The sequence below is a fragment of the Chaetodon trifascialis genome, chromosome 9 (genome assembly GCF_039877785.1).
Source record: "Chaetodon trifascialis isolate fChaTrf1 chromosome 9, fChaTrf1.hap1, whole genome shotgun sequence".
NCBI classification, from domain to species: domain Eukaryota; kingdom Metazoa; phylum Chordata; class Actinopteri; order Chaetodontiformes; family Chaetodontidae; genus Chaetodon; species Chaetodon trifascialis.
Window position 1 is genome coordinate 10,243,534 of NC_092064.1, and position 16,738 is coordinate 10,260,271.

The 16,738-nt window shown below is 42.2% G+C and overlaps 1 protein-coding gene across 1 annotated transcript in view; it reads right to left on the reverse strand.

Annotated features, from left to right (window-relative positions):
- The window catches only part of igsf11 (immunoglobulin superfamily member 11), a 94,557-nt gene that overhangs the window by 51,624 nt on the left and 26,195 nt on the right, over positions 1-16,738 (reverse strand). The window contains exon 2 of the mRNA XM_070970903.1: positions 13,730-13,759. Within this exon, the coding sequence (XP_070827004.1) occupies positions 13,730-13,759 (30 nt within the window). The remainder of the gene's footprint in view (positions 1-13,729; positions 13,760-16,738) is intronic.

Sequence of the window (16,738 nt, forward strand, 5' to 3'; positions counted from 1 at the left end):
TTGGATGCTGATAGTGAAAAATGGGTTGGTCTGAACAAAAAAGCCCCATTCTTTATTGTTCTGCTTAAGACATTTGTCAGTAAGGATCAGCGCACAAAGAGACGAGTGTAAGTGTGTAAAAAACATGATAACTGACGATGCAAATGTAGAGAGTAACAGCGCTCCAGGACAGTAATGACCCGTCTTTTACCTGCTCTGGATTACAAATGATAATATAATTACTCATTTAAATGCATGTTTTTGCTGATATCATAAGGAGGGCCAGGAGCAGGTTCTTGCTTAATATGTTAATAGAATTCACACAATGTTTATTTTATATGAATAAAATCATATGTAGCAGAGGTAACGGGAACCTCTGTGACGTGTGGCTCTCAGTGAGGAGTCGCTCCCTGCGGCTCACTGAATAACCAGAATGTCACGCAGCATTACAACGACAGCATGTGTCTCCTGGACATTTACACTAGTGACAGCGGGAAGATATTATTTCTGTTACACCATAAACTTTTTTTTAATGAGACGTTAATAATGAGTGTGAGTTTAAATGATTTCAGATTTTTATTATTGTTTGGTTTAACATGAATCCATGAACTTGCAGTGGCCAAGAACGCGTGTATGCATACTGTATGAGTCATACAACAGCAAGTCACACAGACAGATTGTGCTTTGATCTCCTTCTGGGTCCATTCATATGTCAGTGATATCACAGCTACATATTGTTGCTCTGCTCTGTCGTCTCCCACTGAACATATTGTCGGACATTTATTTATAATTCAGTCACTGCAGATCATTCAACCAGGAAAATGTTCCCAATAAAAGCGATATTTATTCCTGCTTGAGTAACATTTGCTAAAAACTACGGTGATCACCTGTTTTGGTAAATAATAACAACAACAACAATAATAATAATGATGTATTTCTTATTTTTTATTTTTTCAAGATTGACTAATGGGTTTGAGGACACGTGCGACAGGTTATTGAAGTTGCAAATATTAACAGACAAGTCAATGCATAGTTGGTTTTTGGTCTTTTCATGAGTTTTATTGAAACTAAAAAATAATAACCCTATCCTTTAAAGGTGGATAGGTATTATAATGCTCCTGCGTAGAACCCATGCTGTTTTATAGAGGCATCTTATGAAGTCTGACTGTCAAGTCCACAGTTGTTTGTCTATAAAGAACTCCAATAACCCATAATGTACCTCACAGCCAGAGTCCATACTGCTGACTGAGTTCAACCTTTATAAGGCCCATGGACGTGGTTCTGGTGGGACTGAAATTCGTTTTCACAATTTTCTTTCACAATTGGTTCACACATATGGTGAGAAATTGTGGTAAAGGCAATTTGCGGTTCATTCTGGGGCCGGGAAAAAGCCACACCAGTTTGGCATTTTGTCATACTGTGTTGGCTATCCTGTCTTCCATCAGGATATTTCAAAGCTCTACAACTGGCCCAGTTCCCTGCATGAGGCGACGATAGCGTCGCCACGCAGTAATGAATCAAATTAAGTGGAATGTCAGCTAGGCTAACAGAGCTCTCCTTCTCCTCTCAGCATGAAAAGGAATAGTTTCATGGCTCCAATTTGTCTCTCCCTGTACTTGCTGGCACATATTTTTGCGTTTCATCAAAAAAAGGTGAAAAAAATATGCTACTGGCAAAGGCATGAGGAGTAGAATCCAATTGGAAATATGGAATCTTTATTCATGTCTAAAGTCAGAGGTAGAGGGGTTGACTGGTGTAGAGTGGGCCTTTAGCTTTCATGTAAACATATGCAAAAACATAAATTATATCCCACGGGAGGCCCGGCACCTCTACCTCTCTCTCTCTTCCCCTCCCTTTCTCCTGTGAAGATTAAACAGGTGATATGAAGGGAGAGCGATACTTTACAGTGACAGAAGAAACGACACAGCGATATGCTGATGATATGGTGATGAGCAAGACAGAAGATGAAAGTGTAAGAGGAGAAGGCAGGGAGCAAGACAAAGGGAGCAATATTTTTGAATGAATAAATATGCACTGAGGCCTGAGCACAATTGCGTAAGTGACATCTCTTGTATGTCTCTGGTATTTAGAAAAACAAAGGTTTCACATTTAAAGCAGTCTACGGAGGCCTGCAGGTGCAGGAAGTAAACAAACCATGTGTCTGCCTTTAACCTCTCGCCAACTTCTTTTTTTACATCAAATGTACCCAGTAGTATTTAATGCAGTTATATCATTCTGCTAACAAGTTGTAATGTATAAGGAGGTTCACTACGGGAACCCCTACAGATTCCAAAGCTTGACAGAGTCTCACACCGTTGTCACGGTGGACAGAAAGTAAACCAAACTACAGAAAATGAATCAAATCCTTTTGAGATCAGATCTGAAGTCACATGCTGCATTCAATACACTTAACCAACAATGCCCTTCTGTTTTGGACTTGAGAAGAGCCTTAGATCTTTCAATATGATAAAATGGCAAGCCAGTATCATACAAAAGCGTAACAGAGCATCAGTGTCATGTTTTGCCTCGTGCGGGCATTAAAAGCACGTGCGTATGAAGGAGCTGTACCAGCAGGGGGCGATAATCACGGGAGCAAGGAATGAATGTAGTGTGAAGAAGCAAAAAAATATGGAGGCGGGGTCTTTCACACTGGGTTTTCACACAGGAGATGAGAGTTTGAAGCCCACATCAAACCAATAATCAAAGCTGATGATTATAGTGAAGCAGTAATTCTAACTCAAAGCGTCATCTTTTCCTAAACCCAACCAAGTAGTTTTGGTGCCTAAAACTAACCAAACTGTGACCTGCAGCTGAAATATTTCTCAGTAAGCTTTATTCTGGAAATTCTAACCTACGTTGTGTATTCACTATCACTAACTTGACTGCGAATGAGAGCATGTTCGTTTTTAAAATGTATCATTCCTCAGTGAAAAGTCAAAGTGGTGGGGACTTAAAATACAACAAATGCCAATAAATAGTTGTGTTTTTGAAACCTCTGCATTGAAAATTGTCTCTACTTCTCTCACAACTGATTGAACTCAACTGACTGCTATAAAGCAGCCCATGTCAAGCTTGCCTATAAGCACACTTCAATACATGTGAGTGTATTAAGTATATAATTAGGCAAGGTGAGAAGAGAGATGCCAGCTGTATTGGTTTTGTGATATAAATGATCAATCTTCTCAGCAGAGGCTAAATCCTGGATAGAAAAATCATGTGATTAACAGAGAAAAAAAGGAAGTCGACTGAGATGGCAGAGAGGGCACAGAAAAGTGAGAATGATAGAAAAAGGGAAGACAGCGAGATTATCCGTGGCCTTTCACTGTGGTTCTAATCCATATTTTACAATATTGTCACTCAAAGCCAGGAGCATAAATCTGCTGTATGACACAGTCTATAGGAACACTTAGCAGACAAAAGAACAGGAGGAAAAAAGAGGATATTACACTGTGGACCACAGTAATCTGTCTCTCTCTTGAGTACACAGATAAGTATGTTACTATGGGTCTATGGGCACTAAGTGTGGCAAACATGCATGGGCACACCACTTTCCTATCATAGGAGAAATGTGACTGTTCTCCAATTGTGTGCCAAAATATGTCACAATGAAAGCTAAAAATAATGCAAATTTCTTCACTGGCTGAGTTAATAAGATTTAGACAAACAACTGGGGTTTACCACTGCAACAAAACCCCCCTCCCATTGACAGGCCATCTGCGAAACAACCTCACTGCGAATCTGTAAATGCGTCCACCCTCCCGCTATCACGTTGCCGCTACGAGGCTCTGCACCATTTAGGATAACAAGCAGCTCAAGCCATTGAATTTTGAGAGCGCTGCGATGAGGGAGAGGGTCTATTTGCATCGCCAGTCACAAACCAAAAGGTGTATCCAATGTCTTGGGGGCACGGGGAGAAGATGAATAAGGGAAGCGGCATAAGACTGGTTCTATATATAGCAGGTAATCTGTCATCTCATTTTTGTCATCTCCCTTCCCCTCGTTTTTGCTTTGAGGAATGAGGGATTGATGTTCAGAAGATCAGAGGAAGTAAGGAGGGAATCTTGGAGGCTTGGAGAGAGAAGAATAAGGAGGGTGTGTGTGTGTGTGTGTGTGTGTGTGTGTGTGTGTGTGTGTGTGTGTGTGTGTGTGTGTGTAAGTGTTGGGAGGAGGAGGAAGGAGGGAGCCTGTGCTGAGCGACTGATGACTGCTGTTTTTAGAGACCCAGTTGCGGCTGGCCGGAGTCCAAAACGAATAGTTCAGCTCACACAGCTACAAGAAAAAAGTGAAAGGGAAAAGTATAGATCTAACACTTAAGTTTCAAAAGATTTCCGCTGAATCCCATCCTACACTACAAAAGCGTCATTTCTTCTCAACCTGCAACACCACTGCTGCCTGGAGTCAGGTATTGCTAAGGTGGATATTGTTTGAACGTCCTGTCAGCTCTGGCAGGTTGGTTTCCATGTCAGAGAGATCAGTTAGAGACAAATATGCCTTGTTCACAGGCACGCACACACTCTCTCACACACACACACACACACACACACACACACACACACACACACACACACACACACACACACACAAGAAAAGTCTCCTGTGAAAATGCTGAGGGACCTTATGAAGCTCCATTTCATAAGGTTTGCCTTGTGGTCACTTCAAAGCAGAGATGAAGGGGCAGATAAAGAAGGAGCAAAGAGATGGAGGGAGAAAAGAGAAAAGGGGAAGATGGAGTGAGGAGTGAGACATGAGGCAAGGTATAAAGGTGGGAGCAAACGGCAGAGGAATGAAACATGGGGAAGATGAAAGAAACGGAGAGTCCCCTCTGCAAAGAGGGAGACAGACTCGCATGGAAACAGCAGCAGGACGCACACGGATAAAGGCACAAATGCAAGTCATACACATGAAGACGTTCACGCTCGCACACGCATCGCCCTCGCACACCTGGGGGGAGGAATCTGGAACACTAGTGAGAGGTTTGGGAGGCCGAGTCTTGCCCAACTAAGACTGCAACTTTTTGCAGAGAGAGAATCCTTCTGCTCTCAATCCAGAAACCCTCTGATGAGCAGCTATGGTGAGGCCCGCAGGCACACACTAATACGTACGGGAGAGAGAGGGATCATTAGAATAACTCAACCATTCATAGATGGTAGACAGCTAGCTTGCTCCATCTAGAAACACTTTCCCTGAATAATTCACAGAGGTGTAAATAAAATATATCCAGTGGCCTCCACCTAAAAAGAAAAAAAAAAAGAAACAAGATAACTGCCATGCTGAGTAATGAATTCCGCTCTAGCAGATGAGTTCAGATATCACAAGCAAGCAAATGTGCAACATAAAAAAGACCTTACCTCAAAATTCAGTTATTCAGATTGATATTGAAGGCACGGGGCTGTGCTGCTTGATTTAAAACAGAATATTTCATCTATGTATCTGCCTTTGATAATGACACTAAAACACGCCACCTCTCCAAAACTGCAAGAAAATCATAACAGCAGTGATTGCTGTTCAAAAGAGTTGCCATCAAAAAACAGTATCTGGGAAACACTGTGATCCATTGTTGGGCCCTCGACAGGCGCATCGCTATCCTTTAATTTTTCCAGAATGCCACATGACAGCAGAATGTTTATTGATTTCCCCTCCAGCAACGACTGCAATATTTTCTGCATAATGCATGAGCGTGACGCCATGGCCCAAATCATCCCCAAAACAAATAGCCTCATAATCGGCGCGGTGGAAAGCTGTGTGTGCGTGTTACACATCAGTCCTCCTCACACATATGACAGACCGCCACACAGGCAGATGGAAGGTGGCACGGACAAGAAAGCAAAGCACTAGCCTGTCAGGAGAGGATGAATAGGCCACAGATCTTTTCCACGGGTCCCAATGGTGCTACAGTGTTAATACCAGTGCGGTGATGTAGTCGTCAGCCTGTGTGCCAAAACTACAATACAGACTGAGCGGGAATCAATACGCGCTCCAGACGATCCCTCATCGTTGCTCCTGTGATTATGACAATCACTCCAGGTGGTTGGAGCGTGGACCACACTGCTCTGCTGGCTCAAGCCCGCTGCGCTTGGCACACAAAAACCCATTTATTTCCAAAAGGTCAATCAATAAGAAAACTGGCTCATTTCCCCCGGTCACCCTTGTATTTCTGAAATTATGCAATAATCGGTTTTGAATGGATCTCTCGGGATTGTGAGACGCTCTCAGCACGTACAGTAGCAGATCGGGTAATCCTGTAATTCAAATTCACAAAGGAAGGAGAAAAAGGTTAGAGCGCGTTCAGAACTTAGAGTACGATTCATCCATCGCGCATGTGAGACCTCTGATCCGAAAACAACCTTTCACTCCATTTATGGAACATATATCCGCTATTCAAAGATGTTTTTTAAGTCAGAATGCAACAGATGTGAGGAAATGCTCTCCATCCAACTGTCCCTACAATTTTACTTCAGAGCCCTGTTTTCATGTTTTTGCACTTCTCTTGGTGTCCAAACGCCAAGGTTGAGAAACTTAAAAGATGTCTCCTGGTTGAGTCCTCAGAGACAGACATCTAAGGACAGCTGCTCTTCCTGCCCCCCCTCTCTTTCACCCCTTGCCTTCCTCTCTCTGTCAATCACAGACAAACTTTTAACTCCCATCTTCCAGCTCCGCCGCTCCAAACTCACCATATTTCCTCTCCATCTGTTGTCTGTCCTCACAAAGCACTCTTACTCCCCTTCCACACGCAAATTTTCTTTCATTTACTTACAAGGAATAATTGTTACATGGAGGCAAATGGGTCAAGTGTGTAGTGTCAGTAGTTAGTCATCCAGATAGGAAGGCCGTCTGTGTGTGTGTGTGTGTGTGTGTGTGTGTGTGTGTGTGTGTGTGTGTGTGTGTGTGTGTGTGTGTGTGTGTGTGATACGTATCAGGAGTTTCCTCTCAGCTCCTATTACTCTGACACAACACTTTCTAAATTAGCTGCCTGGCACTAACCACTGCCTGAGCCTCACCCCATAGCCACAATGTCTCCATCACTTTACACACACCTCAGGTTGGAAAAGACATCTCGGCGGGAAAATTCCTTCCTGAACTTCCTGAAAAACATCAACTCCCGATGGCTTTCATACTGCGCAGAACACCTGCGCAAATGAGACTGTAGCTTATACAAAAATAACAGTAAGATAGCGCCACAGTCACTGACCTTGTTAAAAACAAACATTGCTGTTGTCACTTTGTCTTAGCCTATTAATGGCTAGTCCGTACCAAATTGCCGCCACTCGCTGAACCCTCCTCGCAGTTTACATCCTGCAGGTCTCAGATACTTGAGGGTGTGATGATTAATGATAGTGATGCTGACGGTAATGAGCAATGGGACTTCAGCGGTGGCCTTTTCCTTCCGTTACTGTGGCTGGCATCTGCCCACCTTACACATGTAGAGAGAAAGTAGTCCTCTCCCTGGCTGGAGGGCAGAGCAGACAGAGCTAATATACATTATATTCTCGGCACACCGTGAGAGAAAAGAATAGAATAGATTGCTGCAGAATAGCACAGAGCATTTCCAATGATGGCAAACCCACATGACAAACTTGGCATTACTAATTGCATGCTCAGGGTCTCACACTGTCATGTCTGCATGATAAATATGAAGCTCCAGCCAGCAGGAGGTTATCTTAGCTTAGCATAAAGACTGGAAACAGTAGTAGCTAGTCTCACTCTGTCCATAGGTGAAAAAATCCCACAAGCATCTCTAAACCTCACTAAGTGATATGCTCCATCTTCTGCGTTTGATCAGATTAAATTAGCTTTTTTATGTGTGGAGAAAAGATGTTATATCACATTTAAGAATATAAATATAAAGAAAGATGAGCTATCTGGTATACCAAGTGTGTGTAAATAATGTTATTAGGAGCTCCAATGCATGAGGACAGTCAGTGCAAGGACAGGTTAATTTATATTGGACATCTGATCACACTGCGACCCTTCGATAACTAAGTGGCACACACTGTTAATTCCAAGTGGTGTTTGTTTCAACTTTCATCTTTAATAGGATTAGGATATTCCACAGCACATTACAAGTCAGGGTTATTTGTGTACTCTAAGATTTCATGTCACACTGTGGCAGCCCTCTTTTAGTACAGCAGTGAGCAGCTTGGAGAGGTGCTAGTGTGTATTGTGTCATTCCACTCATAGCGCACAGCCCTGACCTCTGTCCGTCTCATAAACAGAGGCTTTAGAAACTTTGCGTGTGAGTGTGTGTGTGTGCATGTGGAAAGGCGAGGCTGAAGGGTCAGAAAGAGTATGAGAGAAAGTGAGAGTGAGAGAGATGAGTGACAGGCAGGCCGGAGAGAGTCGTCCTGTGGCATTTTATCCCTCCACTGGAGCCACGTTGATGCACTGCGATGTCAACTGTACTCACTGCAACATGATTTCCCAAGATGCGTCATGTCAGAAACAAGGTGCATTATTCTATGCCACAAGGCTGCCTCTGTGAGGTGTTTATTGCTGGAAACAAAGTAGTCAGCATTTAGAAACTGTTACTTTTACTGGAGCTCGTACTTTTGTGATGTCTGATCAATAGGTGGGGCAATATGGAAGATTTGGTCATAATAATACACAAGAAAAAACACTTGCTCTGATACCAGCAGTCCCTATATTACATATCATATATATTCTCAATTCTTTCAGAAATTATCCTGAGGTGTTTTTTTGTGTAGTCGTGTAATATAACAGACTACACAGAAAGCAATCAGAGGATTTTATATCTCAGAAGCAAATATTATCATTTAATTGTTGATCTTAATCTTGAGTCCTGTTTTTGTCCATTTTTATCACAATAATAAAAAAGATCACTTTTATTGTGCTTTGAATCAAAGAAAGTTATTCATGCTTTTATCTCTTCTTCTTCTTCTTAAGATAAAAGCCAGATTGTTTGTTTGCCCGGCTGAGAGGCCACGCCTGTTCACATCTTTATCACTGCAGCCCGACTCCTGACCACATGAAAGAAGACAGATCACATGTCCCCCTTTGAGACTGTCCTCACCAGAAAAATAGCATGAATGCTGAAAAGGACATGTTTCCGACTGTTCTCTGTTACAGAGTACTGAAGTCATGTGACATTGTTACGTCTTGATTCCATAAGGTGCGGCTTCAGCCTGTAGCCATTTTGTTCCGTCTTCTGAACCGCTTCATACCCCACCAAGAGACTTTTGCCTGACAGATTTTGTTGAACTGCTCAGATTTTTTTGATTTGGCCATTCATGTTTGTGCCTCTACCATGGTTGTGTTTATTGCTGATGTAGGATTGCGAGTCTGCACAGGGTCTTCTAGGTTCTACTTTAAATATTGACCGGATTCTTTATACTGTTCCTCTGTGACTTCTTGCCCAGCCAAGATCAACTCCAGCAGCCACGACACAGCAACTGGAAGAACGCGCCTGGTGGAATCTGCAGGTTCAGAACCTTCGACCTGAGACCAGAGACCGCACAGTTCAGGTCCAATCTTTCACAGTGGTTTCTTTTAAGCGTACATGTATCTTTGAACTGAATTCCAGTAGATTGACTTACTTCAGTGATTTAGCTCCAGCATAGCATGCATTTATTCTTATACATTATCCTACATCAGGTCACCTCGTTACCTCACATCCTTCAAACCTCAACTTAAAACTCGGTTTTACAAAATTGCATTATTGCAGGAGGTGTTCAGCCCCTTTCATGTGACTTTTTTTTAATCCTCCTTTTGAACAATAACAGCCTTCTCTTCACCTACTGCAACCTTTTACTCCTCCATGGCTGCCACCCTTTCCCTCCTAACTTCCCTATCCCTCCATTGTCCTCAGATCATATTCTGCAAACTCCCATTACATGGGTGGTAATAGACTCTTCAGCACTAAGATCCTCTTTATTATCTGTCAACTGTGGACTACATCTCTAAGCTGATTAGCCAGAGCTGTCTTTTCAGCATTTCAATTAGGAGGTTTTGAATAGTCAAGCAGATTGCATGCCTTATATTCACTGCTGACATTCTTAGAGCACTACGCAACGCTAAAATACACTAATCCAAGAAATACATTGCAGCAGTGAGGATGAAAGAACTACAGAAGAATGACATCATGGCAGATTTTAATATCGGACTCACAGGGAATTGGCAAAAGTAGCTATTAACAGCAATCCAAAGCAATTTACAGCAGCAGAGAAGCATGCAGTTTTAGCATAAATGGCCCAGCTGGCAATCATGCTACTGTCACACACACACACACACACACACACACACACACACACACACACACACACACACACACACACACACACACACACACACAGTTTATGGTGCTCATTACAAAAGACAAATATAATATTTCAATATTTCAGGCATCTTCATTATCATTTATTAACACCCCCCCCCCCAAAAAAAATGCACTTGGGGGACAACTATAGCCTTTAGTCTCAAGATGCAGACGTTTTAAAACAAGACTTCAGCAGCAGCTATCTTCATCTGCTTTTATATAACCGTATTCAGAGGACTGCTTTCAGAGGACTGTAAAATTGGGAGAACTGATAAATTTGTCATTCTGAGTGGTGTTAAGAGAGGCTGGCTTGTTGGTTGCCACTTAAAAATCTGAACCGTTAGTGCCCATGGGGCTGCGAACACCTACATGCTTAATCTCGCTGTTTGACTGTCTCTGTACGTGTCATTTCAGATGAGCTCAGAGAGGACATGTCCCACATGTCGGGGGACCTGATGTCTGGGAGAGAATGAGAGAAGAGGAAGCGGAAGAGGAGGAAATTGAAGGAGCGGAGCGGATGGATGAGGTTGTGACTCCTCATGCTAATGGATTTTGGTCAGATGGCGAGGATATGATCTGCTCAGTGCTGCGGGTTTATATACGTGCATGTGTGTGAACTCACATGTACATATAGAATGCGTTATGTAATGTCATTAGCAGACAGTGGCACCCCCGCAAATTTTTCATAGGGGTAACCAGATGGGGCCACTGAAAACCTTAGAGATCAGACAGAAGCATGTCACGAATACAGTCAGTGGCCCCCTGGCCCCCCCTTGGTGGCGTCATTGTTAGCAGTCGAGCCAAAATATGATGATCTCGGGGTATTATCGGTATCTGTTTAAGGTATCCGGCTTTATCAAATACCCACTTGACACAGGAGTCACCACTGTGTTTTATCATTCTGTCTATGTCTGTCTCTCTCTCTGTCTCCCTTTCACACACAAACACACACACACACACACACACACACACACACACACACACACACACACACACACACACACACTCACTCACTCACTAATCCATTCAGTCATTGTTAATCCAGCAGTGTGCTGGTAAAGAGATGTGCTGTACATGGCTGACAACCATGTCACTGAGGTGCTGATGTCATACCTGTCTGTATTTTGGTTGCCAATGTTATCATCGTTGTTGTTGCGAGACACTTGGGGACACAGCACATCTGAATCTATCAAGGAGAATAAACCTTGTACTCTTGTACCCTCTACATTATAGTAATCTGAATTTCTCTCTCTGGAGATCATCGATGTCATAAATGCACGTGTCTCTGCGCTAAGTGAAGTGTTGTTGTCATGTTCTCTGCTGTATTAATTTGACAGAGAGCTCAGCCTCACTTAGAGCATCAGTGTGAGAGAGGAGGACAGAGGAAAGAAGGGCTACAGTCATACACACTGCAGGAGTAGTCATGTACCATTTGCCGGAGAACAACTGCAGCAGAGCAGCAGAGTCAATTGCCTTTTCCCTGGGCACCTCAGTGGTACTTGTAGAGGAAGATGAGAGCCTTCCCTATTTCAAATGAGATTTTTTTTTTCTTTTTTTTTTACTTTTGTGATTTCAGTCACAAGCCTCTAAACTACAGCTGTTCTGTTAAGCAGGGATATATCTTATCAGATCTGAAAATAACTATCATGTTTGGCTCAAATTGTATATTCAACAATGAAAGGAGTGCAATCAGCCTTGTTGTGAAACTGTCTGGTTTTTCAAGAATAGCGGTGTTCAAACACACTTCGGCAAAACAAACCTTGTGGAGGAACAGTGTCTCTGATCAGTCAGTTCATGTTGTAATTCTCTGTTATAAACTAAATCCTTTCCAAGGTATTGTGAAGCAGTTTGAATGAGCTGGCAGCTCATAAGATATTCTACATTTGCCATGGCCAGCATAGATTTGTTGATGTTTCTAGCTCTCCTGGAGTTGGCTGCACCAGCTTTTAGTACATTTAAAGTTAGCCAAGATATAACATGAGTTTAGTGTAGATTTACACATTACTAAATTGAAATGCGTTGTGGCACACAAATTAGTTCTTGCACAGAGATTTGTTGCTTAATGTTGTGTAGCAAACTGAACCAACTCAGAGAACAAGCTTGCTAATATAAGAAACTAAGATCCTTTAGAGAAATATCATTTCAGGTTAAATGGATCATCATATGGTCTGAGATATGGCCACTCATGTGTCGTAAAGCATTGCTCAGGTATGTTTAATGTATAGTCATATTTAGCCATAAATTTAAAGATTTGCTTTCTAAAAGTGCTATTTTAAGATATTATGTTGGACTCCTTTCTTTCCACAGTTGATTGCGTATGACTGGACAGTGCTCCAGATTTTATCTAGCAATGGATTTACACATTGCTAAGACATAACATTCCTCAAATTTGAACCTAAATGAACTTAATCATTGATTTTCAGGACTTTCGCACTGGAAACCAGAGTGTATTGGTCTGTGTTCATGAAACCCAGATTAGGATTTGACAGCTCGTGGAAAGTGGCTGGTGTAGGCATGTTTGTGTGGTCAGAGGCAGGGATCCAGAGATTTAAAACAAGACAGATGAAAAGCAAATATTAAGAGGAAATCATGAGGAGAGAATGGAAAGGTGGATGGAAGGACAGAGGAGGGAAATTAAGACTCATGAGAAAGAAGGAGTAGATTGAAAATGAGTGGAGGAAGACAAAAGGTGGACTGAATTGAGAGTGGGAGAGGAGGAGAGGCATCACAATTAAAAAAATACAGCTGGGAGGGATGACAGTGGAATACAGAGAAAACAAGAAGAGGAAATGTAATAGGAAATAAAGCAGAGTGACAGATAGAGGGAGAGATACTGGGCACTAAAACGTAGTAGAGGAGACAGCAGATGGTGGGGATTATTCTGGACTAAAATACTCTGGGATCTACAGAGGGAAGGCCGCAGACATAAACCGTTACAGACTCCATCTGCCAGAAATAGACCAAAAAGAGCTGTAGGTCCGCCATTGCCGTAATGATCAAATCCTGCCTCGATGGCAAAACCCAACACAGCTTTAAATGTCATCCTAAACAACACAATAAATACCTACACAGGATAGATAAAATGCTTCGTGTGGTTTGAGTAAAATGAGTTGTATTAGACTTCCTGTCTGATGCTAATTGCATTCTTTTTTACAGCAGGTGCATGTGTGCTGGAGTATTTCGGTTTGTTTGTGTGTGATTATGACAAATACCATAAGACACCCCTAATCCACATTTTATGTTCAATATGAGGCTGCACTGAATACATGTGCATGTGTGCAGTGAAAACAGCGACAAAACTGGTTCACAAATCTCCCCGGTAATGCCTCTGTATCATCCACACACAACCCGAACAAACACACAACTGCAGACGCAGTCTAATGCCTGTTAATCATCCTGTCGCCCTCCACATGCATGAAAAAAGAGAGTCGACAAAGAACAAAGAGAAGTATGGAAGTAAGTTCAAGACTTTTTTTTTACCTCTCCCTGTGTGTCGATCAAATCTTGAACCTGCAAAAAAAAAGAGGAGAAAATATAATTGCTGTTGTTCTGAGTGAGCATAAGCCAGGCTGAGCAGATCATACAGTGTGCTACCACACTGATGAAGCAATTTAAACCAAAATCAAACAACATTAGCTCGTCTCTGTAGGCAGACAGAACCCACACCATGCTCAGTTTCTGTCTGCAGCTTTTCTCAATACTCCTCTGTAATTGCCTATTGAGCCGTGTCACTCAAGACTTGTACTTTATGTTCCTGCAACAGCAAGTAATTGTTAGTACATTCCAGACTCAGCTTTAGTGTTAGGATGGAAAACATATTGACTTATTCTGTGTTTATGAAAGAGTGTGTGTGTGGGGTATTGACTAATTATCTACCCTGACAGGAGACAGTTAATTAAATCCTTCCCTGGCACTGAGCATAAAGTAATTATTGTGCACGGATGCATATCCACCAAAAAAAAGTCAACATCCACATGTGCTAAAGACGTGTCACGTGTGCACACGTATACTGTATGCACTTCTGTAACAGAGACAGACACACTGAAAGCATTTCTCTTACATGCCTGCACACATGCTCAGATACACCAGTACTCGGATTACAAACTTTTTGCATCATGACCTTAATTGCCTTCTGAGCATTTGCACAGAAAGATCAGACATCGTTTCTCAATAGCACGTGGAGCCAAGCTAACTTAATTTTCTCTCTCTGCCAGGCAAAATAAAACCAGATGGCAGCTGGACATGCCTCCATTGACTTGCAATCAACCTATTTGACTTCTGCTCATAGCTGAATGCGCCAGTGTGGCTGCAGCATACAATGCATCTCACAGTGTTAAAGAGGTTCGGTAATGCTCGCAGTCATCACAGACATAAAAGAAAATACACTGTAGATATGTTTGCATCATCATTTTGATACACAATAAATAATGGATTCACTGGGAATTTGAGTGAATGTTGTCTATGTTTCCTCGTGCCAAAATGTGCCCACCAACAGTGCCAGTAGTAAATTCCCCAAAATAACATTTTCTCTGCAATTCCCTGAACCACCCTGCCCTCAGTTAGTGGTTTCCAGAGTGCTTGAACAAACCAGCCCATGTCTGCTGGATCACAGACCTGTTCTCTAGTTGGTTTGTACATGTGCTAACAGATGCCCCCTACATCTGGTGTCTGATAACAGGATCTGCTCAGTGGGATGGTTCAGCATTGGCTGCAGATTCATCAGTGACATATTGCTGAGCTACAGCAAGTGTGCGAGATTTACCTTCACTGTGAAAGTGCTTGGTTCATCATCATTATCATCAGTAACAAAAGCTTTTGGCATTACTACTCCTGGGAAAAATGTCCATTTAACTGTGTATTTCTACCTCTTTACTTTTCTAAATAACAGTACTTTCTCAAGACTCCGGGCTTACTTTAGCCCAGAAATGCCCAAAGTCCGGCCCGGGGGCCAATTACGGCCCACAGTCAGATTTTGCATGGCCCACAACTTCTGTCTTAAAATATATTGTTTATGTTTCTAAAGACTGTGCCACAAAAATGGTGGAGAAGAAGCCCTGAAAAGGGACAACCGATGCAAGAACTATCAGATCCTGTATGGCAGGCAGACTTGGCTTTTTTGGTTGGCATAACAAAGCATCTAAATGCGCTGAACTTGAGCCTCCAAGTGCAAGATGCAGTGGTGAGCCAGCTGTACGCACACATCAAGAGATTTGGAACCAAGCTGAAACTCTTCCAAAGACACTTGTTGCAAACGGAGCTCAACACCTCACATTTCCCAGTGTTGCAGGAGGTCATGGACAGTTTTCTACGGGACAATATCAGTGCGCAGAAACAAGTATGCTATCAAAGACATTGTGCTTTTCTCTTCTCCATTCTCTGTGGACCCTGGTGATGCAGCTCAATCAGCTGCAGTGTGACAACGAGTGGCACAGCCGACACCAGCAGTTTTCTCTTGTAAACTTTTAACGGCAGTTTTCCAGAAATGCAAACCTTTGCAAAGAAAACGCTGAGCATGTTTGGCTTCACATATTTGTGTGAGCAGACATTCTCTGTTGAACTTAAACAAGAACCACATGAGGTTGAGACCAAGTGACTTCCACCTATGTGATGCATCTCAACCACTGTTTTCAAACCAGACCTGCTCTGTGAACTGCAGTCCAGATCTCAGTATCAGCCTTCTCATTAGTGCCAGTAAGTTACCTGTTTCATGATCAAATGAGATTCACGCATCCTAATTTCTGAATTTTTTGAATTTGACAGAGAGCTGTGCTGTGCACGCTTTTTCAAATGGAACAGATGTCAAAACTTAAAAGTCAATATCACAGATAAATATATGCACTGGACTAAAGGCATAAGATAAATGTTGGTGTCATATACCTGTAGATGTGACACAAAGATTATTTTCTGAATGATCTTGTGTGAAACACCAGAGCATGCTTCATATGTTTTGAACCTAAATATTAACATTTTATTACCAATAATAAGTCATGTTTAAAATTAACCTTAGGTAAAATATATCAGCTTCATGGAAAATGCAGGTATTCCTAGCAGCTTATTCTTTGTGGTATATGAATCCAGAGGTGAGACCTGTTCATGCCTGAGTGGCTGGCATTTAGTTACATTCCCACTTTAAAAAAAAAAAAGGCAATTGCTGTGTCATTTAAAATAAGACTACTTATCTGGCCCTAGAAAAAAGTTTGGACACCCCTGCTATAGTCAAATCTGATGACTTGCAAGACCACTAAATACACTAACTTTTAATATACCTTTCAAAGTCAAACAATCAGTCTCTTCTTTTCATGCAAAACACTGCTTCAGTGTTGTGCACTGTAGTTCCATTCACAGAATTGTGAAAAGAGGAGACAGGAGGCAGCTACGATCTGTCCTCTGCTGAAAACCTTTGATTCTCTCATGCTGAACAGAGACTGACCACCCAGGCTACAGGAGCCCTGGAAACAACAGGAGCTGCTGTGGCATACAAATAAGCTT